A 26749-nucleotide genomic window follows, 5' to 3' on the forward strand; every position below is an offset into this window, starting at 1 on the left:
AAAAGGTTGTGAATAACTTTGATTTTCAAGTACAACGAAGTCGAAGAATTGATAACAGATTCTTTGAGTTGCTGGCTACTGAGATACGATATGAACGTTGTAGAAAATTCGACAGCTTTCTAATAAAACACACGTCCATTAATCCTTCAATAGAGGTTCATTCATCAAGTGAAGGATTGAAGCAAAGGATAAAATGGTTAGTAAGTTGGGGAATTCACCCCAAAAAGATACGCTGCAATTGGTGAGATAGCATGTAATTTCTCACTGTGCGTAAAAGGACAATGCATTTCTTATCGATATGATACTGCAGTGAGGTTACAGGCTACTAGTTCGGGATCGATGATCGAGATAATGTGAATGCAAACTGACGAAACTCAAAACTTGCCACATCTCAGTATGTGTAAGGTTTCCGATCAGGAAAAGCGGTAAATGGATAAACACTTATTAGGAGCCTATGTAAATGCCTGCGGTGAATATTATGGGCTGCCAGTGGTAGTAAAGAGCACTCAGTCTGTCTCATACATCACTTAGAAGCTTGTACCCAGCGACTGGTGGATTGTGGTCCACAGCTAAACCGGTACCTGTTCATCGTATGTTATTTGTAACCACTCGTTTGCGTGTTGTGTATTGATGGGTATGTCGGGATGCCGATTGCTTTCCGTCTCAAGTCGAATTCTGCAGAGCTGATCACTCAGTCAATGACATGGACTATCCACCCGGTACCTTTGGGAACAGTGGAAAAGTAGACGATGGTAGATGCTAATGAAAAAGTTATACTCCTATATGTTTATGTCTGCATCTACGAGCCACTTATCTAAACACTGTGGAAACACGCTCGTGATGTTTCTACCGTAAAATTTAACGTTCTCGTTCGGATAACTGACAGTACGAACTTGATAGACTTGGTACATCAGTATCGCAAAGGTAAATAAGAGACTGGTTGAAACTTATTGTATTTTTTTTGCTGTAAAAATAGATGAAAACTGTCTCAAGATGGATAAAAAGATTTAAGAATACACAAATTATGTGAAGTTTATACTCCAGTTCCTGTGTTGAAGCCCTGTACAAAGCAACAATATGTAAAGCTCCCTGTATGAAGAAAACCTCTTCAATCACACGAGTGCTACACTGTCGAAAAAAGAAAATATCGTACATTAGGTATTCATCACAAACTCACTTTGGGAATGCAGCGCTTCTCCTTGATAAAAAACAATGGTCTTTTGTATTAAGGTCGGACAAGTATTGAAGTTAGAAACATTTTGCAAATCCATTTGATGGAAAACGTTGCTCCAGTTTAAGTGAGCTTAGGTTAATGAAGTTCTCTGCAATTACGACTGAGCAGGGTGATTAACGGATCATAAAGTCCCCTTCTGAAGTAAAATACAATATAGCGGAAAAGTAGCAATCAATGAGGCAGAATTCTGGTAGGAAAACTGGCTCGTGCTAATTCAGAGCCTTTATAATAACACGGAACAGCTAAAAGTTCCTTCATTCGAGCTGTGAGATGGTCCTTCTTGTGATTTTGGGGGGGGGGGCTATCACAGAAACATTGCCCTGTGGTTGATGTCAACAGGGACGTTTGGGTGAATATGTGAGTCAGGAAGTCACATGCCGTCAGGCCGTCCCCGTGATTTCTTTCAAAAAATTTTTTAACCATCGGAGTTTGCTCCCTGATTGTCTTCTTTGGCATAACCAGCTTTTCGCAACTCGGAGGCCTGCATTTCAGTGTAGTAGTTCAGTTGTTCTATGGCGGGCTGCACAACGGCCGTCTGTAAGAAGGTTAACAAAAAAACACATGTTATTCAGCTTTTTCTTCAACGTTATTAATCAGCGAATGTGTAAAATAAATTTAAAAATGTTGGTCATTCTGTACCGGTCAATAAAACTGAAGGTTGTACTGGAACCTAGTATACTATCAAGCCTGAAGTTTGCGTTACCTTCTTAACCGACGTATCATCCCTTAAATGGCAGGCACGTCAACCACTGCAGTCAAAACGCAACGTAACAAATTACATCTGTTTCCGTCATACCATTACTTATGTTTGCAGTGAGTAGTGAACGGATTTCTGCATCACCGAGTGTAGTCGGTCAAGGGACTTGAAAAGATATCAGAAATTTGACAGTTGGTAGCGCAGCGCTCCATCCACGTAGACTTCGAAAATCTTTACGTCGTCCTGCCTCATTCATTTGGGAAAGCAAAACGTAAAACCTAAACCAATATTAACCCCAGGAGTTAGTTATTATGACGGAATGTAGATTGAAGAACGCTGGCGATAGGGAGCCGATATGAATGAAGAAGGATTGGTTCTGAAGAATGCCGATTATGTAAGTCAACAGGCCAGCAAAAACACGTGTACAAAGACGGACTGGTGTGTTCATGGCCACAAGGAACCGCTGGCATATGCTGGTCAGAGCCCAATTTTCTAATATACCAAAAAAGCCAACACGAGAGGTCCGGGAAGTATCAGCGAGTTACCAAACTACAAGAGATTGCGTTACAAGGTGGTCTGGATGTATGATCCTGTAGTGTACAACCTGCAATCCACCATTCTCAGATACAGCCCTTCCTAATACAGGAAAGCCCGATTGCTGTACAGTTGGTCGTAACTGCTGGGTCGATTCCCGTTGGGGTCAAAATAAAAACAAGCTTTTGATACTGCTCAAAGCCCACCGGCTATGCACAAGCCACCTTCTTGCTTTACTATTTTGCCCCCACTCCGTGCTAGGTAAGTTCACATTTCCCCTGTAACTCGACCATCTACAATTAATGCCTCATAATGAGAGAGCCGCTATAGGCTCTATGTCGTCACTCCAAAATCAAGTCTCTTGTAAATACATGATGATAACTACCAAAGAAGGGCGAGTATTCGGACACCTGGAACCTGAAGCGTGTGAACATTATTGGACAAAAGTTCATCTGAAGGCGAACCGATTTCGATTATAGACTAAAGCACACAAGGCAAGATCGAGGGAATCTAACCCGCGACCTCTCTCTAACCAGTCGAGAGGCGTTCTATCTACTGAATTACCACCGGAGCTGCGCCACGTGCCTCACGTTTACCTGAGGTCAAATTGATTGGCCACAGATCTGCCGAGTGGATCAACGGTTGACATATACCATTGCTCTTCATATGTATTTCACTATGATCAGATAAAAAAAGTATATATATTCAATATATATATATATACTGAATATATATATACATATATATATATACATCAGTTCAAAACAAATACACATGTGAGTTTAAACCGCGTCTGCGGCGACGCAATCGATACAGCATTCAACTGGTAATCTTTGCGAAAGCATAAATGTTCGGGCAAATTGTGAAGTTAGACTGGGTGGGCGAGAGAATTTAAGAAAAACGAGTTCTACTCCCACACTATAATTGAGTGGAAGACCTTACAACGCTAAATTAATTATTGCGTCGGTTTCAGATTAGATGATCCATTGACCAGTTATTGGGCGGGACTTATGCGATCTTGACGCCCGGGCCTGTAAGAGGATTCCTCAGCGCGTGAATAGACCAAGATTTGGAATTGAAGTAATTACTAGTATTAAACATTGGAAACATGGGATCGCTAAACAACAGACAGCTTTCTAAATAGACACATTAGACAAGGGGGTTTCTACACCTAGTTGGCTGCCATTACTTTTTTAACTGAGGAGAATATGCAGCGAAAAATATATTGGTAATATAGTCATTAAAAAAACATGGGATATCGAGTGTATTCTTATAAGGATTTTATTTTTCATGTGCCAGAGTTCACGACCTTGATAAAATAACGTTCAAAAAAGGGAAAAATTGGGTCGTAACAGAATTTCGGAAAAGAGGGATAACTAGGTTAATGGGATCCAAAAATAAGAATCTGCTGTTGGCTTACTCAAAATCGCAAACGATTTCGATTCAAAAAGACTGACTAGTAATATTCAACTCTGAATCAAGAGATAAATGTAGCAGCAACATTACGCAACTCGGAATTTTTTGATAGATCTGCGACAGTCAAACAAGGGATGGCTGTTCAACCGAAGGCAGACAAATCGTAGGTGAAGAGACTTTTACGGAACTGAATGATAACTACATGATAACTACATGGACAGAATAAGCTAATGAATTCGTGTTCACTCGACTGTGACGCCTCGTTGATTGGTAACAAATTATACGTAATTTGACTGTCGAATTCGGCGAGACGATCACCATCTTACCTAACTTACTACATTTCAAACCATCTGAATTTCTTTTTGCAGGCGGTTCATTCTTCCTGTAGGTTATTACCTACCGTACTTGCTCAAGGTAGTTTACACACGCGTACAATCCGTCATCCTTGTTCCACCCACTTTTAAGTTGAATTTCACAGCCGCAAGGGTAGGTGTGATTCGCCAGTTTATCACCTAGTCGACCCTCTTTTATCTTTTATTTTATTATTTTATTTTATTTTGATGCCAAGGCATTCAATGATCGCACTTTACTATGTGCAGCTGACTTCATTTTATGTTCCTATTCCCGGTCGGAAACACAGTTGGCGATTACGGTTTGCTTTGATTTAGTTCAAGGAGATTTAAGTCAGTGCGCTTTATATATTTACAGTTGTAATTTAATAACACCGTGACCTTCTTCTTTGGATTTTCGTATCGCGAAAGTGCTAGGGAAGTTATGCTAACCAGTGGATCAACTCTCCGTTTCCTATTGTTCAGATTGCTTGCTCGGCAACAAGTCATTTTCATTTAGTACCATTTAGAGCATAAGTCTCAAAACTGAACTTGCCACTAGATGGGAAGGCATGATAAGGTTGACTGTGTAATCTAAGCCCCAAAATGTATTGACGTTATGTTGAGAAGGAGCTGGCTCCTTAAGGAACAACTGGGTGACTTTTGGACATAAGGTAGAGTTTGTGTGCCATAATTCCATGTTTCAACCTATTTTGGATTTTTCATGTCTGATCCATCGATCGCTGTTATTTGGACTAACTCACGATAGAGCTGTTAAAAATATCAGCGACTGCTTCTAAACATGCTCAGTTACTCAACATCTGACGCTCATGTGACTGTGATAAAGATAAACGGAATGCATTCTCTCTTCTAAATATTTGCAGATACAAACCCGGACAAGAAAACTTGTGTGACCGTGCGTACGTACCTGATTTATATCTGCCGTAAGCAGTGAATTTTACATTTGGGTAGTTTACTTTCCACTTAGCAGAAGCTTGGCAGGATCTTAAAAAAATTATGGACACAAGCTCACACGAGAATGAGCGCTGATACGAGCGAAATATTAATAGTTTGAGGCTCGTGAGGTCCAGCCGTGAATCTCACTGGCCTGAATGGACTAGATATTTGCTTAGGCACGGAAACATGATCCACGACGAGGGCGATATTCGGCGTATGAGGGAGTTATTCATTTGGCGATCAACCAGCTCAGTAACAGGCCAGGAGAAGAGCGTTCTCTCGACAGCCATCCTTTGAATGCCCAAACAAATAAATTTCGCATAAATGCTGTGAAATAGCGCGGGATACCATGAATCCGCTCCCCAATGAAACTATTTGACGGCTGGCAAATGATCTACCTTTAGTAATCGCTCGCAGAGAGGGAACTAGAATCGTGCGAATTTGTACTACTGAAGAACACACTACAGGGTAAACAATGACTCCTGTTTTAGGGGGTGAATGCTGTTTGATAAGCAGTTTATCTATTCAAAAAGGGTTGTGCAACGTAAAACCACTGCATCAGACATTTTCCATGTGAAAGATATTCCAAATATTGGGTTTTGCCAAACATCTTGGCCTTGGATTTGGAGAATGTCAAATTTGAAGAAACACATTCCCATACTGGTGAACCTGGCTGCTACGATCAAAGCGTGCCCACTATGAGGTGGTACCCATCAACATCAAATTGATGAGTAGACTAATGCCAGCAATAGCATCGAATAATTCAGCCAGAAACCTCAACATCATGTCCAGTCGTAAGCTTCAGGGAGGATCTCTCTATTTCTCTTGCACTCTCATTGAATCAACCAAAAGAACCCTGAAAAAGAAAGCAACCTTCGTGGAATCAGACGAGTATATAGGAGGAAATGTTTAGTCATGATGCCAGTGAATATGGGGCTATGTTCGACGAAAATCCAGAACTCAACAAGTGAGTCCGAAACGTGCATAAAACGCCTGACACAATCAGATGTAAGGCACTAACTCACGACCTCACCGTTTGGCGGCAACGAGGATTTCCTAGCAAACACTACACCTTGTATTTTCCCTGAAACAGTTTTAATTACTCAGAGGAAAGAAGGGACCATACGTTGCAATACGAATGAAAAAGTAGTACGAGAGAGATTCAGTCGGGATTTAATCGAGTGCCCTGTTACCATAGAGTTAATTTGCAAAAGTGTGTTCAAGTGGAACATAAGGATGATGGAAAATCGGGAACTAAGCACTCCTAATAACGCCTAAATTAGGACAAAGCCGATATAGTAGGCTACCGGAGGATTTCAGCAAGCATAAGTGTACTGTGTCACATCAAGGTCATCATATGCACCAACGTTCCACAATGAACAATGGACCTCAAACAGATATTTGAGAGAGATGATACTGGTTTATTTTTGGCAAAAAAACTTCGTCCAGACAGTTGCAAATGAAATTCTAGACGTGTTCTGGAGCAATGAGTAATCCGACAGCAGTTTAAAGTTTGGTGGGCCAGTAATTGTTGGTGAGGGTTACAAACAATGCGTTCTAGGTAGAAATACGTGAACTTAAGCTGAGCTGTTGAATTATTCTCCAGCTCACTAACACTTGGGTTGACGGCTCCCGGGTGTCACTTACCGATTTCTGTTGATTTGTGAGAGGCGGTCTTGGGAAATTAGCGGAACATCGACCCGGTTGGGCCTAATACTTAGGCTGACTCAGCACAGCACATCGCATCACAATATATCAACTCGGCAGACACCTAATCGTCTTTCAGAAGTGCATATCCAATTTTAATCACAATGAGACATTCTTCCATTTCCGCCAATCAGAATCACATCAAATTTATGCGGTGCCGGCATGTTACGCTTGACTACTTCTGGAACGTTCACTCGACAGATATTTGAGCACACAGAGTTGACATCAATTCTCACAAACTTCCAATAACAATGAACAGTGCACAAATTCTCAGTACAAGTGGGCGATCTCGTCGTGGTCTGGGATATCGTTCACTGTTGGGACAACTGCCTTGTGAATTTTCTATTGTTGATTAACAGAACGTCAATGAAAGGAAAGTTCCGTTTGGTATGTGATTCCATGCAACGGAATTTACAGTACGGTCCTACAGGTTTAGGAACGGTAACCCGTTACTGAGTACCGACATTACTTACAAGTAATTCTTCATGTGAATATTTCTATAATGAAGGTAAAAGTTAACGTTTGGATTAGCCTAGTGCTCATACCTTTCGACCTAATGCATGTTTAATATTTGCGGTGGATTATCGAAAACACCCTACATTTCAGTATGACTTATGTGGGCAAACGTTCCTGCAGATAGTCGAAATGATGAACTTGTATTTACTTTCCTATCAATTAGCACAGTTTCTTCAATCTCAAATTTGATTGGTACTGCAGTAGTCATTTGGCTAAGGTCTAGTTACACGTCATCTGACAGAAGGTGTGTACGGTGAAAGAACTGATCTTAAGACAAATACAAATAGAAAAGACATTGACGAATTTTCCAGTCATGGGCGAAAACTAACCCGAAACACCACAATAAGTCTTATTTTTCTAGAACATAATTTACAAATTCTGCTTTTCATTTATTGAGTCATTCAGAAAACCAGCAAATTACGGTCAGCAAAATCAAGCGTTTATACGGGTTCAGAGTGACTGGAAGCTATAGCTCGATGGATCACTGTTGTAGAGCAGAGATCATAGTTGCATGTGATGAAAAAGTTGGCAGAATACTCGCTGGATGCGTTGTACCAAAAGATGATCGATGGGACGTTGTGGTGAGCAATTTTATGGACAGCCCTCCAAAGAAGATCTAAGGAGAACCAAGATGTTACATGAAATTTTGTGTAGCATGATGAAGTAAAGGTTTCTGGGTGCCCTAAGCAACCGAACAACCACTATAAAGAGGTCATTCAGTCTGCATCCGTTAGCCTGAAACGCATAAAATTGATTAATCCTCTGTGAATTTTGGGAGTGCACACAAAATGTAATGTAGGTTGAACTGCATAACATACCCAATGGGAATGTGAGTCAGAGGAACTGGCATTCAGTAATTATGATTTTCCAGCTGTTCTTGTTATAGGCGACGTATGGGTAAATAGAAAGTAATTTACACAACCCCCGCCACCTTAGAGTCGGTCCTTTGGTCTGCTCGCACGTATGTAGCAAAACGAGTAGACGTATGACACAAGGATCAGGTGGCTTAATTTTGAATAGAAGTGTGAGGCAAGCTGGAAGGTGGTCATGTATGTGCTTTGGTAATTATTCGCTCATACACAACAGAGGACGGACAAAATGCTTGAGGCAACAGGCACGCTGACTCCAGCTGCCAACATCTCATGTGTGGGTGTGCATGTGTGTGTAGAGTCTAAACTACTTAACATTGACAAAACAGAACGCTCGGTTGTGTATAACCGATAAGGCAATATATGTAATAAACGTTCCAAGATTACATTCAAAAGTAAACCCCGGGTGCGCTTTTTGTGGGCATAAAAGCAAACAGGTAACAAGGACAATTAACCGAAATATAACGTTCCAAAAATAACACTGTTAACGTGAAATGAGGGAAAAGATGAACTTTACCAAGCCCATTCAAATTGTACCAGAAAGCTGCGATTCATTTCACACGGAAGCAGGACATAGCACCACTCCTCCTTAAGACAAGCAATTCATAAAATGTGATCACATGTTTGCTGGCTCCTTGGGCAACATATTATGTCCGTGCGGGAGTCGGTTGATCAGCCGTCCGTGGCCGACGCGCGTGGTCCTTAGCTGCCAGGCAGTAGGTCGCAGGTTCGTATCACTATAGAGATTCATCAGGTGCGTCCTGCTTCTGATTCTTGGACAAAATTGGGGTTTTTCAGGATAGGTATTTTGTTCGTAGTCACACCACTCTTGTTTGAACAGCCGTCTTCCTGTTCTTGCGTAAGTATTCCGGTGAGTCCATATCAAAGGGAAGCACGCTACCTGACTGGTGGGTCAATTGATCGTCACAACCAGGACAGTTACTGAGTCGTCGTTCGATGGGTCGGGCACACCAATCACATCGCTCAAGTATGGACACATTCGCCTGCTCAGACGTGAAAATTCAGATGCGTCCAACGTGCGTTGGTGGAGTAGTGGTTACACGCTCGCATCGCATGTCAGATGTCCGGGGTTCAAATCCCGGCACGGCCATTGGATTTGCACTGTTGGTTTCGCTCTACTAAGAGCGAAACTCGAGTCCAGTACTTCCCTTTGGTATGGACTCACTGGAATAATTTCTCCAGAACAGGAGGACGGCCGTTTAAACGAGAGTGGTGTGACAATGAACAAAATTGTAGAAGCTGTACGGTTCTTCTAGGAATCTCAACATACATTGGCTTGATTCATAAAATGAAGTCTCAAACAGTAGTCGTAACATAGTGAAGCCGTGGTCCTAATGTCTAAGGCACCAATAAACATGCGCATATTTTTGTCTCCCAACGGTGGGCCGAGATTAGTACTAAAATAATGACACTTCCTGGTCTGTCCGGCTAAGCACCAGGAATCAGACGTAAGCAAACCATAATTATGTCCACTTGATTTATACGTCAGTAATTTTATGTGCCAGAATTGTCCTTAAAATAATACGCATAAAAACGCTCAACTATCAACTGTTTGTGGAAAAAACACAGTTGAATTGTTATTGCGGATTTGGTCGCCCACAGCAAAACATCTCAACCGGTTATTTGTATGACGGTGAAATGTGGAAGCTGTTAAATATACCACGTTTTCTAAACATCGCTATCCAAAATATACATCAGCAAACAAGAATTTTAGTTAAAGTCACGGTTGCGAAAACTCACCTGAATCTGGGGAAGTAGTTTCGCCAGAGCTTCGAATAGGGGAAGAATGACGAACCGTATAAATCCACACTGACTAGCGGATTTGGTTACTTTTTCTCTGTCCATAAAAGGTGCAACCGGTAGACCAGCAAGTTTTTCATAATCACTCTGCATACAGAGAAAAGTTGTGTACTTGATTGTTTTCATCTTTATTGCCAGAGGAAAAAGGTTAAATTCAACAGATATTTTCGTGTTTCTAAATAAAAATGTGCAGATTAAGTGAAAAACGATATCAAAAATTCAATGAGAAGACCGAAACCACTAGCAGACAGTGACCAAGGGCGCTGCGCAGGCTGACTACAAAGGCTTCACGGAAGAACATTCCTATATCGTTTGCTTTACAAAATGAGGAACAACAGGAGTACATCGCTGCGGTCTGATACCCTCGGCCAAGAGATTACAGTGATCCGAATTCAAATTTAGATATGACAGTACGCATTTAACCTTTGGAAGTTGGACTACAGTGGGGCTTTATTCGTCATTCTACCAGGGAAACATGTCACAGAGGACGACTGTGGTGAACCGGGAAAGGTTTTGTATAAAAGTGTCCTTAAGTAGTCAATCCTTTGTTCCAACAATTCCACTATCAGACGCTGGTTAGAGGACTTTATCTGAACCTCGCGAATGGTATATGGTTCTACGGTATACGGGTGTAAATTTCGCAACTAGTGTCAGTTCCCTCTACACCCACATAATGACCGTCAATGGGACAAAAGTAGTATATGGTCGAACGTCTAAGAATCTGATCGCACAATTTTTGGCAGTAATCGTAGTCAACCGTAGGCACACCAAACTGTAGCACGCTTAGCATAAGGGCTCCATAGACTAGTTTCTCACAAGCAGTCTTCGATTAACTCACAGTGATTCTCAAATCTCATGGAACAGGAGTGCGGTTTCTATGATGTCATTTTTACAGGAAAAGACCTTGTTACGCTGGCCTCCCCTATATCGGGGTTGGTCGAACACATTGGCCATCTGGTACACAGCGACCAACCAAATGCCTTCTTACCGGTGTTATGACATAATACATGAAATCTGTGGGATTGCTGCACGTGTTTAAAACATGACTGAGCACCAACTTAGGCTGGGTGTCCGCTAGTTTCTGACTCTTTCGCTTGGAAGTTCGTGGTGTAACCAAGCCCATGTGGATGCAAACCGGGACAAGTTTACTCGCTTGCTAAACAGGCATTAATATGGGCTCAGTTGCACTAAGATTTGAAGCATGTACTCCCCGCAGTTAGCACGTTAACATCCTAACTTAACGGATAGTGTAACAGATTAAGCCAAGTAGACAGCCAGAGGTAATGACTCAGCAACCATAGATGAGTCTCTGGAGGTAGAGAGAGCACAAAGTTGCTTCACAGTATTCAAAAGTGAAAACGATATGGTGTCCGCCCATTTCCTTAACATTTCTGGTACACTTTCGCAAGAAGCAGGTATTAGTTACAGAACCATAAATAACGCCCGAGGAATAAGCCTTGGTCAACAGAAACACAAATAATAAACAGCTGACCATACAGATTTGTGAGGTTACTCATGTTAATCGTAAGTGGCAGGCAATTGAGAGGCTAGGCTGTTCAGACGCGAGTAAGATGCACACAAAGTAACAATGGTAACCCATTTGATGTCCCGAAGGAACATAACATTACTATCAGTCATCTGGGACGAATAGATCGAGTAATCAGCTCTCAGAGCTCTGTTCACCTGTCATCACTGTTTAAGGCTGATGAGTACCTAGCCGACGCAAAAGATACGTGAGTTGCCTGTAATAAAACTAAGCAGTAAATAGATCGTGTGAAACTAAAAGGGGACATTGCAGAACCAACCACGCGACGAAGAACGAAATTCCCATCATTCTTCATTTATGAAAGACATCATGTATCATGTCAGCGTGATTTATAATGCACCTGTCAATGCTCCATGATTTTTGGGTCCAAATTCTCCCTCAGGTGAAAGAGGTGATTAGCTTTAAGATGGAGTTATATCCGTCACGATGGGCAAAAAAATGCAATAAGTAGTTTGCTGTATTAAGTGCGAATTGACAGGATTTGTTGTTTGAAAGAACATAGTACTTCTTCTGGAGATGTGTGCTGTTCGGAATAAACCTGCCATCTCCGAGCTAACTTGCTGAGTGCCCATTTATGTTCACAAAAATGGGCCAGCAGATAAGCAATGAGCCACTGTGTTTATATCAGTCAACACAAACCTATTATACCCTTCTGAGACCGTGCTATAAGCAAACCAAGCCATTGAGGCCATCCACGTAAACCTTCCATTTTTGAATATAATGTTCCAGCGTTTGCGCCTTCTTGTGATCTACATCCTCTACTTCCGACTGATTGCACCAATAAACGAGACCTTGTTTATTAACAAGTACCTTAAGTCAGATGTAAATATGGTGAACTATCTCAATTCTGACATTAAAGTTATGACCGTTTGACTTCAATGCACTCGCCCTCTGATTGGACTTGAGCATTGGTGGTATTTGTTTGCTTCCACCACACTCCGTTTGGCGGCATCCGACCGGATTGCTAACAAGGCACTGAATGCCACACTGGTCTATTAAACTTAGATAAGAGGTACCTGTCTCTCATTTCCACATCTTCATGCGTCAATATTTTACCTAACTCAAGCTTTGAGACTGACTAAAGTAAATCTGAAGTCTGAAGAGCGTAGGATGCTGGTTACCACCACTCACAGATCGACGTAAACGAAAGAACATAAAAAATGCTACTTAAAACAAATTGACCCCAGCGGCTCACTCAAGCGGAGAAACTGCGTTAACGATTTCGCTGTAACATATTTTGATTACAGCAGCGGTTAACTCATGCACAAACACTAGAAGATCTGTGCGGCCCGATTTATTTGCTCCCAGTATTTCGCATGAAAAAGTGTATTTGGACTTGGGTTGTAGGTGGTTGCGGGACATGAAAAATTCTCGTCTAACATTTTGACATGAACAATCCTCCCATCCGCACGAAAGATGAAGACTTGAGCTTCACTTATATGAGAGCCCATCGGCTGCGAATGTACTTGGCCATGCTGAGGTTTGAACTCTGGGCATCTGGCATGCAAGCTGAGTGCGTTATCATTACCGCACACCGGACGCCCCAGAAGAAGGCGAGCGTGTTCACACTCGACAATGTGATTGGTTTAGCTGCAGACAACGTGGTATATGTCTAAGTGATGTAAATGTTAAATCCACAAATCGCTCTACCACCCACAGCTAATCAAAAGTCTTCCCGCAGTTTCAAGCTTCCATCTTGAGCTACCTGGCTGGAAAGTCCTAACAGGCGGGTCAATCGATCGACAAAACCTGGACGATCAGTGGGTCCTCGTTTGAGCCACTGGGAAAACCAGTCACATTGCTCAAGCAAGAACACGTTTCCCTATTTAGACGTGATGCTTCCGGTGCGCCCACCATACGTTCATGGAGCTGTGGTAACACCCCCATCTCGAATAGCACACTTCGGAATTCCAAAAACGGCTCTTTAGGAGGAAAGAAGCTCGAGTCAAGTGCTTCGGACTTTCGTGTGGATCCACGGAAAAGTTTCACCAGGACAGGATGACATTAACAGGAATTCAATTATGAAACTTTGGAAATAACGGATAGCTGTACCAGAAGTTCCATCTAGGTGGTCTAATGAGTTAACATTTTGCGAAAATCATAGAGGATACGGGGTTTTTTGTCCGTTTCTGATGGTGGATGGTGATGACGAAAAGACGTACAGACAGTGAAATACACACGTAGTCTTTGCGACGGAATGGTAGCAATTTTTTCATTGTCAGCTTGTATATATATATATATATATTATTTTGTACAGTTGAACTACTGATAGCACCCAGACTTATAACCGTGTTATTGCGATCAGTCGGACAAAGGAGGTCTAAAAATTCCAAAACAGGCCAAACAACGCAACAAACTGTCAAGTCTGATCCTGCATTAATCATATAGCGCTTCTCTAAGTGATACTATTAGCTGTTGTGGCAACTTCATTTAGACATTAATAAAACTCCAACTAGCGAATGGCAAAATTTACAGGTTTTTTCGAATAATTCAGAGAATTTACAAATGCTTCATTCTTTGTTCTTCATTTATACAAGGTGCAGTAATTATTTAGCCAAAGCTCAGGGCTAAATGCGTTTACAACAGAATAGGACATCAAGGATTCTTCTTTATTAGCGACCATCTTCTTCCTTTATAGAGGTCATTAATGAGTGTTAAAAACGATGTCGAATTCGTGGAATGTGTTTGAGTCTCCGGATATAAACTTGCTCTGTATGTGGTTTTATATCACAAGTGGGATGCCCGATTGTAAATTTGGATGACCCATACCGACATTTTGCCCGTCGTTTAGTTTAAGTTAACCTTCAATTTACACCAACACTTTATTCATTAGCGTTCGCTGCCCGATTTTCACAAATGCCGTCCTCATTTACTTATCGTTCATGACGTACGGGGTTCATCAGTACATACCACACCGTGTGGTCCGCAAAAGCATTGCAGGACTAGTAGGCATGGAGTGTTGAGTGAGACTGTCTACAAGAGTTAGACTATACAGAACTGGATAAGATCGCCCACGACTTATGGCCATATGATTGGCTCTGAAGAGTGCATGTGCACTATGTGCATAAGGGACACATATATGGTGACGAAAGCCAGTGTGAAAACTGCAATGAAACACGTAATTAAATAAATAACTATTATCTGGGATCCACACACCAAAGGAATACGGAGTAAGAAATTGTTGGGCTCTATAACGAAGGTAGTATATTTACGAAAATTCACAACCAAGACACGATTCGGTAATTATTTGTCAGGCAGTTCCCTTGCAAGAAAGTCCGTGAAGGAGAAACAGCCACATTGTCTTGAAATGTGTATCTTTTCATTGGATAATTATCTAATGCAAGGCAACGTATGCCAGTATTTGTCATCATAAGCCATCGTATCCACGTAGTCGTCCGAGGACCCATCCACAATGATACAATTTAGGCTATCAGAATCAGTCACTAAGAGCGTCTTTTGCTGAGGTAAGTAACTGTAGCTTAAGTACTGACTCAGTTTTGAGAGTTCGAAACTATAAATTTTCTTAGGACTGAATTGCTGGAAAACAAATGGTGTGAAAAAGTATCTGCTGCCTTCAAAATAGGTGACCCAAATACGGTATGCACTGGAGCATAATCAAAATCTTTCGAAGGAAGCTACTTGCATTATTGCTGAAAATTCTAAGGCAGCTCTCGACTGGTTTCGTTTTTCTACTTTGGGTTCATCAGGCAGGTGCAGCCCGCATGTTCTTCTTGAACCCAAACTGCACGAACATCGCGACTTACACTCAACCGAACACCTATTATGCTTCTGCGAGAGACTCCACTGAGCTGAATCATTCGTTAGTCATTTTCTTGTTTAGCCGAATGCTTTGCACAAAGCCCGCTTCATGTTCCGGTTCATGCGATATTTTGTTGAAGAAATATTGGTAATAAGTTTTGTGAAAGCTGTTGAAAGCCAATTACCGGCTCGGTCCTTTCATTTTGAGCTAGGTAATCAGGTAGGCGCAGCCTGTCAGTTTCCGTCAACCCCATGTTCTATCTTAATCCGAATTCTACAAAATTCGTAGGGTAATTTTAGACATCTACACACCTATTTAGTTTCTGCTAGACTCATCTGATACGGTATGTATTGGACTGTCAGTTCAATCAGTTCGAACTGATATTCCAACACATACCGTATTAGATGAGTCTCTTGTAAAAAACAAATAGGTGTGAAAATGACTGAATCTCGCCTACGAATTTCGAAGTATTCTGATTAAGATAAAACATGGAGTTCACGAAAACTTCTATTATTGGAATAGCAACAAAATTTTTGTTTAATTTTACTCGGGTAAAGTAGCTTATAACGACTAACCATGCAATCAAGTGATGTAAATCACTATGTAGCTCAACAGAGAAACATTATTTATTTGAAAAATGGGTTTGATCAGGAGACGAAACCGATAAAAAAACAATAAGAACTCCGAGAGCACTCGAAAGTAAACAGGTTGATATATTGAAAATGGTGTCACAAACCTGATGAAAAAACTCTGCAAGTAGCCGGTTGATCCATTGTGCGGAGACATGTAGTGGGCGGGCTTCGTTGGATATGTCACAAACTTTCATTATAATCATCAGCGTCAGATCCCTAAGGTTTTTTTCAAGTACCCATCTGGGACGCTGCGTCTCCTTATCCATGCTTAGTGCTGTGGCGAGATCACCAAGAACCACCGTGACGAATTGATTCAAAATGTCATTATGTCTGGACATATCCGTGGCCAAAATGCACCTGAAAGTGAAAGCGCGCCGTATATCAGAGTAAATCACTGCAGCTCAGACATGCCGTATAAGTATATACCAAAGTCAACCGGAGGTAAAATTAATACTAGTGAAATTCGGCCTAATGTAAACTTCATTGAAGCCTTATGGAAAAATCAAGCAAATATCCTCAGAACGGTTTCCGAGCTTCCGAGATTATCCTGGATGTATAAAAAATGGGAAATTCAGGTTACTCCGATCTTTTTACTTCAAAACCCATATAGCAACAGCAGGATTTTATTAGGACACTAATCACTACACAGTCTACCAAACAATCCAGCTTGTTCCGCAACTTGACCGTTGATTCCAGCGTCGATCACGCCATCCGTAAACTTACCGCCTATACTGTATATGTTATGACCCGAATACGACTGACAGAAGTGAACATACAGAAACGTAGACAAAGTATTTGAACAGTAGTTCACGTCAAATATTAATTCTAGCCGATTTTCTGGGCATCGTGAGCAGGTAGCTTCGTATCCAACTTACCTGTGGGCGTCGGTAAAGGTACGTCCAACCGACCAAAACAGTACCTCGCAAATTGTGAAGACGGCAAAATATCAATGCTATGGAAATTGTCCGATTACGAAGTAAATTAACAATGATTGCAGTGAAAACGTAAAAGGCCGTATTGCGTCATCAAAACAAACCGAAACCAAATTATGTGGATTATGCGTGGCGGAACAATGTTCTAGAAATGGAGTTCGCCAAATATAGTTCGGTCCCTCCATTGCTCTTTCTTCCCAACTACCAGCAGTCCAGTACTATTAAACCGCTATAAATAACTGTGTATGGACCTTGATGGAGCGCTGAGATCAGTTTAATCACTCATTTGCAGCACTCCCCACCAAGTGTACATTACACACACATACAGTACACATGGCAAACTCCGGATATTTCACAAGCTCAAGCGAAAAGGACGCAAAGGCTTCCACAGTACCTGGTTAAAGGCAAAACTCATCACAGGAACGTAAATCACATTCACATTCAATGTCTCTTTTGTAGGACTGAGAACAGATTTGCACGGTTGACTCTCATGAAGGCAAGCACCCAGCATAATCCCCAAATGACAGGTAGTAAAAGACCTCCGATGAAATCTGCGTCAAACAACCAGGATTTCTTCCAAGTATTTCAAATTACAAAATTCAAAGATATCAATTGTCAACTGACCTTATAATCCCTTCTCTAATTCTTTTGTAGGTTTCCTCTTCTAGATGATCAAAGGGATTTGCTTCCTCTGTCTTTAGAATATCGAAAGCCATTGCGGCGTGGTGATTCTCCAGGGGACTTTGATCGTTGTACCGTATTGCCAGAACAGTGCTGGCGTTTATCTATAAAAACAGAGACGAGATATTTCAATAACACGTCTAACTTGTTTAGAAAATGCCATCATATGGTCAGCACAATACGGCCGTTCCCTCTTCCCTATTGTTTGCGTTCTGGAAAGTTGCCAAAGTCGTCAACAAGCAAAACGAAAGGATAGTAATCAAGAAACCACGACTCTCATCGGTCTGCTGGTTAAAAAAACTGCAAACTGGCTTTCAAGAGTTTTAATAGACAATTTGGTGAAGGAACAATCATCAGCTTAGGCTTCGTTCATCTTTCATTTTGGCTACACCTATGTGTTACTAATCACCATCTATCTGGATTGCAGCAGTTATGAGATTATCAACTGCGACTGATAAGAAATTGAGGTCACATCTCAGTAGTACGTGGTTCATTGGTATGTCCTCTCTGGTTGCCTCTGTTAATATCAGTCAACTCTTGATCTAGCTGTATTAGGTCACCCACCAACACCCTCGGTGCATGCCAGAGTACTCAGCATGCTGTGGCACTTTTCGATACCGAGAGAGTGAGAGACGATACTGAATGTCATGTTGCGTGGCATTATAGCCCGGACAAAAGTCAGGGCTCTGTCAACTGTTTCTTACCATTTGGATTTCGCTGACACATGGGAATTTAAATTTGGAGTTTTTATATACACTCGTCAATCTGGTCAAAAAATTTTGCGAATCCCTGGAGGAGGCCACCACCAAAAATGGGTTGCATAATTCGGCAAGTCTGAAGGCAAATATGAAGAGGGTTGACAATTCAGAGGCATCACTTGAGCTTGCTTTCGATACGGCTGAACGGCCGTTTGAGAAGAAAAGAGATCACGCTTTTAGTAGCGCATTAAAGTGTAAGGGCCGGAGACCCAAATAAATACCAAAAAACGCGCGCGTCAATCCTATAACCGAACATTTTTCATCTCAACCTCCCAGCGCTTTAGACCAAACAACGCACACAGAGCCTGTCAGCCCTAAAACGGGTATCACACGGTTAAGCGCTTTCCATATTTACGTGATTCATACTTCGTGGGTCGCGCTAAAAGCCTTCCATATTTTTCAAGTTCCTATATGTCGTGTGTCTAGCGCATGTCCCACCGTCGTTGTTTCACAAGCGACTGATAGCTTCTTTATTTAATGGTGGCTGTGATAATGTCCCCTAGTCAGCTGAAAAACTGGAGTGCCTCTCCTAGTGTGTTTACTAATGCTGGTATGTAGCTCCCTATTAGTTCATTCCATGTAGTTTTCTATAGAGGAGAATGTCGATGGCTCAGGTAGCGTACATGGTTGTTGGCTTGTTCGCTGAGCTGGGCAATTTGGTTGCAAACGTTTCATCACCAATCGAGGTGACACCATCAGTGCGTAGTTGTGCGCAGCGGTGGGTTAGTGGTTGTGCACTCAGTAGTGCTACGTGTGTGTTGATATACGTGCTGGTAGCCGGGGATGACCTTTGACCTCAATTGGTGATGAAACGTTTGCAACCAAATTGCCCAGCTCAGCGAACAAGCCAACGACCATTCCATGTAGTTTTTGGAGAGGCGGATATACCTAATCTTATACAGCGGTCACCAGTCCTTTCAACCGACCCCACAATTTTAACGATGTTGGTGGAATTGTTCTTCGTTTGTGAAACTCTACTCTAAATTCTGCGATTATAGTGTTATTAAGAGATTTCCAATAGATCAATCCATTCTTGTTGATATTTAGACTTCCGCTTGTATCACCAAGGTTAGCACTACAACAACCACCGCACAGTAACTGAAGCAAACATGTGTTGCTCAATGAAGATTTTAGGTCTATTAAAGTCAGCAACATCAGAGATATGCTAAGAGACAATGATTATCCTGTACCGCCTCGGGAAAAGTGGAGCTTTGTGGAAGGCTTACCATCATATAGGCCAAAGCGTTATGCACTACACTCGGAACACCGCTGTATAAACTTTAATAGCTTTCAAAACTTACTTCCTTTTTGGTTAGGTCATATCAAGAGTAAACCGAAATGTCATTGCAACTGTCTAGGTCTTAACACGATAAATATCCATCCAGAGTAATGCTGCTGAGAAGGTTACTACATAAGTGCGAAATGAGCAGACTTCTTTTACATCCATTTAACAAATTTATAGTGAAGGTAGCGCGTGGTTGTTGAAACACAGAATAATAAACATATACTTCAAACATCATGGGTCCGCATCCATGCACGTCAAATGTCGTCGTTATTACCAATGCCAGAAACATCAGTGAAGACATCTCATGCTCCACTGCTTACGACAAATTCAATTACTTTGAATAAAGCTCTAGTACAGAAACAAGAAAAATAGGGCATGGGAGAAAGACTAGTCGACGGGGCCTATAGCTGCAACAATCAGTCAGACAATTTCCATCTGCGACCCCACTGTCAGATAATGCAAATTTTGAGTCACTTGTTTACATCAACGAATAAACAGAAGACCATACTCATAGTGATCGCAACTTTCGGGGTCTCTCCATAAATTTTTATGGGAACGCTTCTGTGACAAATCGGAATAAAACGGCAATTGAGTACTGGGTTTGGAAGGTCGACAGCCATGATGATCGCGTGGATACCGCAGCTAACAACACTGGCCAGCAACTGGATTTGTCAGTCCTTAAGGCTTACATAGATGACAACAGCAGATGAGTCAGAAAAGAGTTAAGAACGATTGTGGCAGTCACAATGGCTGTGCAACATGTACGCGGTTTACGAATAAAGTCAAATGTGAGAATGATGTGCATGAGTTAGGATAAAGTCAGGAGGTTTAGACCCGTAGAGACGGATAATTGCGGTCATCAACCAAAGACTCTGGCTCAAAGACTTGGCCGCAATGCATCGGCAGTCGGTGTAAGATCACCGGATCTATCAACATTCCTGAGAATCAAGTCACCACAAATGTTCCAACCCTCAATCTGGAGGACGACAGGACGGCGTTTGGCGGATAGCTATCAAAATACCAACCGGGCAAGAGAGGTTCTTTGAGCGTGACTTTTACACTCCCGAAGTAGCTCAACGCGCTATGAATGTGCACAGACCGTCACACTGCGGCGAGGTCCGGGCTTTCCGCAAGCGCCAGCACTTCAAAACCCTTCCAATTGATGTGCAAAAAGACAAGCTCTCTTAATTATGTGTCCAGATGTATGTGAACATGACACCGTTAACTGTGCTAACTAGATTTGTGTATCAAGTAACGATTGACATTTTGGTTCAACGTACCTGGTAAGCATTGTTGAATCCAGGATGATCCAAATCATGACAAATAGCGGAAGCAAGTAGAATAAGTTGTTCTTCTTTATCTAGATATTCTGTCAGCTTCGCCGTCCAGATTATCGAATAAGCCTAGAACAAAATAGATAATTAGGTTGACGTCACCTTCGTGATGGGTTCGAAGAACAGTCCCAATATATGCGGTATTTCAGGGAATAGATAAACAATACTTCCAACACTCAAGCTGGACAACGGACATCGACTTGAACTTTTGTCCTACAAGGCTACCATAAAAAAGCATTGAATGAGCAACTAATTAGCTTCTGGGTTTAAAAAACCGCTAGAACTACAAACACCAAACTTCACATAATTCATGCTATTTAAAATGTCACAGGACTGCTTTTTACATGAGCTTAGCGAAATAAAACTAACTCCAATCATAATATTTTATTTCTTTAACCTATTTGCTAGCACTGCTATAAAAAATGCCGTTAATTCTTGTAGACACTTATCGTCCAGATAAGTGTATCAGAAAAATGTATCCAGAAAGGCGAACATAAATCTCACGATGTTCTTCTTTATATAATTGTTCAACGCAGTATATTAAATTCATAAACCCGCTAATGGTTACTGTAAGCCTACTACCACTAACCACTTTTGTGTAGATAATACCTCCAGTTGCATAGAATCCCCTCGGTTACAGCCATGCGAGGCTAAAACAAATCCTATTGAAAAGGACAATGCGAATACTGTTTTCAAGATTCAGGTTTTTGGTAGGACATAACAGCAGTCAGTAAGGTGTTCGTCTTGAGTGATAGTCAATTGACTTCAGTCAATTCGAAAAATTATTAGGAAAATGAAAAGTAATTTAAACAGAGTCTACCTCAGCTCCTGTAGAAATTCGTTCAATTGGTGAACCTCACAATGGTAAACACTTCGAATACCTAGATTTCACGAACCATATATGAGTCTTCCGGACATGTAAGCCGCGTCAAACAACTTATGCTTTCAAAAAATAATATGAGATAAAGTTTTATTGACTAAAACGCAGAGCTCGGCTCCAACCAGCGCAGAAGATGATACTAAAAGGAACATAGAGATAGAACCCACCACCGTTCACTTGCCCAACATTTGCATTACGAAGAATCTTCTCCTGACACAGTCACACTCCCAAATTTCGTATATAATTCGCCACGCCGTCACGCAGAGGATCAACTCATGAATGCTACTACTGCTGAAATCAAGCATCGTCAGTGCGTACCGAAATACCAAGTGTTTATTTCGCCAAGTATAGAGAAACACGAGGCAGTCTCAGCTTAACATAAAATTCATTTGAGAGAGCCTGTCTGTGTTAGAAAGAGGACGAGATCTTCATGTTCATTTGTGTTGGAAGAGTGCGCCACAGTACCTCAGCTACTAGGTAGTGAAACTGATAGCCATCAATTACAAACTTCGTAACGAAAAGTACTGGTGCTGTCCATAATAACGAAATGCTGTCTGCCAACTCGGGCCAAATCGACATTGCTTCAAGAGCAATATTAACTGTTATGAGTGCTACTGGTGCCCAGTAAGATTTGCGTGAGTGTACATCTCGAGAATATCATTACCGTGATTCGCAGTTCCATCACTACGCAAATAAGATCGTTGGCGATGTCTGCTTTCTTCAATCCGGCAGACTAATAAACGCTGTGCCTTAGAGAAGTGCATGGAATCTGGTGAGACAAAACGGAACTCAAAAAACAACTCCTCGAGGAGCATTTTTTCTCTGAGTTAAAAAGGATGAAAGAGGAAACGTTCTGTTCCATAAACAAGAATTATATGTATTTCCTAGCAAATATCAGTTAGCTATTTGTTGACCAAATGCATACATGCAAATGACTACAAGATGATAAGTGGATGCAATGAACAGGTGTGGGAAAGTAAAGAAAAAACCAAAACTTACCATCTGAGTGACCATAAAAGCGTGTTTATAGTTATGGAACGGAACTCGGTTGTATCGACGATAGATATCGCATAACCAAGTATCAAGTCTGGAAACACTAATCCGAAACTGTTCAATCAAGCCCAGATCCATAAACATTTGACGGACCAATCGAATTAACCAGGCGTCAGACCACGGCCAGTTATTGAATGTTGACTGTCGAAGCTCCATTCGAACTTCATAGGGAACCGATTCATCACTGTTTATAGTATATTTGAGCAAACACAGACCGGGGTTACAGTGAAGCAAATTATGGCAACATATATTTACAGAGACGACGAGCGTTCCACAAAAATAAATGGGCAAAGTTACTGTGTTCATTTTGCCTGCCTTGTCCTGGCAGCTTAATTCTGACCAGTCTATAGGGAAAGCAGAGGCATGAACTTCGAGTTTCACTTGCTGAGACCTCACCATAAACGAAGAATTTGAACACCTGACGTTTGACATTCGGCGCGAGCGTGATGTTACTATTCCCTCTATTAGTAGACGTTGGAAATATCTGAATTTTAACGTCTTAGCTAATGAACGTATTCATTCTTGAGCAATGTAATTAGTTTGATCCCTGTCCACATGACATCGATAAACATAGTGTATCCTGAGAATTTATCTTCAGGACAGTCTCCTGCTCACCAAGCTTACCAGCTTGATATCAAAATCAATTTGCGAAGTAGTTTGCTTTTCACGACAACCAATTATCACTAGTTACGTTTACTTCAAAGATACGTTCATTGCGTAACTACATTGTATGGCCATATTGACTTTCAAGGACATGCCCAAAACGACCTCGGAATACTGAAGACTTGTTTCTCAGATAGAAATGCAAAACAAGGCGTCCACGTCTCGCCGAAGTCATTTCTTTTCCAGGATATGTTAAATCCACTTCAACGAAAACTTATTAAATTTATGTAAGATTATCACACCTGCCAAATACCTGGTGTGAAATGCAATATTGTGAGTTAAAATGCAAAATGCATTCCAACTAAAAACATGTAACCCGCGTAGTATCTGTTTCGCTGACTACCCAGCTGAAACTCGATACTGAGATGGCAACCACGTCTGGCCACATCAGGAGTGACTTTAAATCAGGTGAGAGCAAATGATTGGTGTTCCTTAATCCTAAGAGGGCAGTGCTTACAAGTAGTGAATCACTCAATCCAGCTTGAGCCACTAACAAAATCTGTGTTGTTGAGATGGGACCAAGTAAACAAAAGATTGAAAACACAAGATTGCCATTTTTTAGTCGAACAAAAGAAGCAAAAGTACAGGCAGTGCCCAAGAAGCTTAGATAAAGAATAGGAAGAAAAAGTGTTCTTACTATGTTAGGTACGAACTAAACAGCCCCTGGATCTGGAAAACAACGAACATTTGTGCTTGTGTAAGTGCAACAATTGTTGCACTCTTCTCAGTGGCATGCCATTCAGTGGAAAAGACCAATCATGCTTCCCCAACAGAGCTATAGCAGAAAAAAGAGCAAAACAGCATATTGGCTGCTCTGATGAATTGGCAATTTCAATATCCATTGATGCAAGATGTTAAACCTGGATAGACCAGAGGAAGTAATGGTTCCCTGACATGGCTTTGGAAAACCATAAATGGCCCTCACAAGCTGGACTCACGTTCATGATTGTATGATTGTTTGGGCAGCGATTTTTTACAATTTAAAAAGAGTTAACCGGAAAGAATGAAGCGTAGGTAAAAAGATCGTTGTATGCGTCAACGCATTCAGGGATATTCTGCTATCCAGCTATTGTAAAAACAGCCACAACGTTGGCAGTCCACCTAACAGATTTAAGGCAATGGCTCGGTCGCAAGGCGTTAGAAGGGTAAACATTCCCCAATTAACTATGCTGAGCCTCATCTTGATGAGAGGAAATTCATGTTCCAAATAAGCCATGAGATGGTATAAAAGAAAGACCAGATAGTAAGTGCCATTAAGAGTATTTTCGGCTACAGTACGGACGATGGATATGTTGTAGTTACAACCTGGAGAAGCGTGGTTCGAATGCATGCACCAGAATTTAATTTTTTTGTTTAGAGTGAGTGCATACCGCATCCATCTAATGTATATACCCAAGAGTGGGTTGTGAAATAAGGTATCCCATCTACAGTTGTGAGGGAAACCTCGCAAGGGCGATAAAGGTAATATTTTATTGACTAATGTAGACTCAATATGAATAAACGTTTCACATCACTTGTGTCGCGAAGGCTCCGTGAGGCTTAATGTATCCTATATGAAGGGATATTGGAAAACCTTTGGCAAGAAAAGTGAACATAATAATTTTTGAGTCTTTTGACATCTATGGTTGTATGAGGAGATGGGGTAACGTTCCCTTAATATTTCGTATTTTCACAGAGGCAGATTATGCTGAAAAGCCCAGGAGTACCGTACAGCTCTTTCATCCTTATTGGAAATCATCATCAATACTCAACTCATGGAATTCAAAGACCTCCAAAAGAATGGTTTAAAACTTAATTATTTGGCTTCGAGCGGCCAAGAAACCGTTTAATTAGTTCTCGTTTAGAAGGAAAACGGCACCATCAATCCTCCAGCCACAGAAGCCACATTTCGTGGCCATATAATGACTGGCTCCTGGTGTGAAAGCTTCTCAAAAGGGAATGCCAGACATTTTGTGGAATTATTTTCCCTCCAAGGTGCATAGAGATTAACGGTAGTGTGAGATTTGATTATTTTCAAATTGAACCATTGACGGGATGGAATTTCGATCAAGAGCTTTCAAGATTTAGTTAAGATTCTTAAGTAAATTCCACGTTTATTAAGAACACAGAAGCTGTATGGAGACTACATTTTTTTACCCTCAACACTGTAAACGACTGAAAGTGAAGAGACAAACTGGAAGTTTTGCAGCTTGCATCACTTGTTCATTTATTCATTATCCACAAAGACACTCTGCACTACTAGCTACTTAAAAAAAACTACACACAAAGGTAAAAGACCTCTGACCTAGGAAAACCCACGCAAATATTCAAAAGGAAATGTGGTTGTCTATCAACTGATTGAAACAAACAGGGTTCATTGACTAGCATACATCTCTGACTCAGCATTTCTCACTGCAACACTTTATATGTTTCACTCAATACGTACCTCATGCAGACCCATTGCCGTGTGTGCAACTGGATCAACAATCCTTCGTATAAGTCCGCTAAGTTTACCACCAGGCGATAAGTATTTTTTATCTATTATCGATCACCGTGTTTCCAAAAATCATAAACGGAGAATCCGTCCCATTGAAACTCCATTGAATAATTTCTTTCAACGGCTGTCGATCGAACAAATGTCTCCTTGGTTCAGTGTACATATTCTTCTGACTTGAACGACGTTATACAGTACATCTATACCCGCAAACGGCAACCACGAATCGGGCACAGAGAAGTTTCCCAGTGCTTATCCTCTCGATCAAGGTTTTTCGTGCCATCTTTACGGCCGCATTAGTCTCGATGTTGTTCTCGATTCTATCCAAGACTTTGCATCAACTTCTTTTAACCAGTGCAATGTCAAACGTGTCTAACCTGCATAAACCAGGTAACCCTAGAATGTTGCCGGTAATAGCCGACTGATTTTTTTGGGCCAAATAGAAACAAGTAAATTTGGTAATAAACATCTACAAACGGAAAGCTGGTTTATTTCTTGTATGTTTAATCGTGAGAGACTGTCTTATTCGCGGTAATGGATGTGCGATTTTGAACCTAGCAGATTTAGATGCACATCACAGTTGCTCGTCAGTCAGTCGGAATTATATATATATATATATATATATATATATATATATATATATATATATATAGTACAAGATATATATAGACA

The 26749-nt window shown here is 41.2% G+C and overlaps 1 protein-coding gene across 1 annotated transcript in view; it reads right to left on the reverse strand.

Annotated features, from left to right (window-relative positions):
• Positions 1-939: 939 nt before the first annotated feature.
• T265_03524 (hypothetical protein) overlaps positions 940-26749 on the reverse strand; it is a gene marked incomplete at both ends in the record, with an annotated part of 88252 nt that continues 62442 nt past the window's right edge. Inside the window, 6 exons of the mRNA XM_009168036.1 lie at positions 940-1769; positions 10021-10167; positions 16123-16375; positions 17575-17735; positions 20955-21077; positions 22888-23125. Of these exons, the coding sequence (XP_009166300.1) occupies positions 1650-1769; positions 10021-10167; positions 16123-16375; positions 17575-17735; positions 20955-21077; positions 22888-23125 (1042 nt within the window). The remainder of the gene's footprint in view (positions 1770-10020; positions 10168-16122; positions 16376-17574; positions 17736-20954; positions 21078-22887; positions 23126-26749) is intronic.

This window comes from Opisthorchis viverrini (genome assembly GCF_000715545.1).
Source record: "Opisthorchis viverrini unplaced genomic scaffold opera_v5_51, whole genome shotgun sequence".
Taxonomy (NCBI): domain Eukaryota; kingdom Metazoa; phylum Platyhelminthes; class Trematoda; order Opisthorchiida; family Opisthorchiidae; genus Opisthorchis; species Opisthorchis viverrini.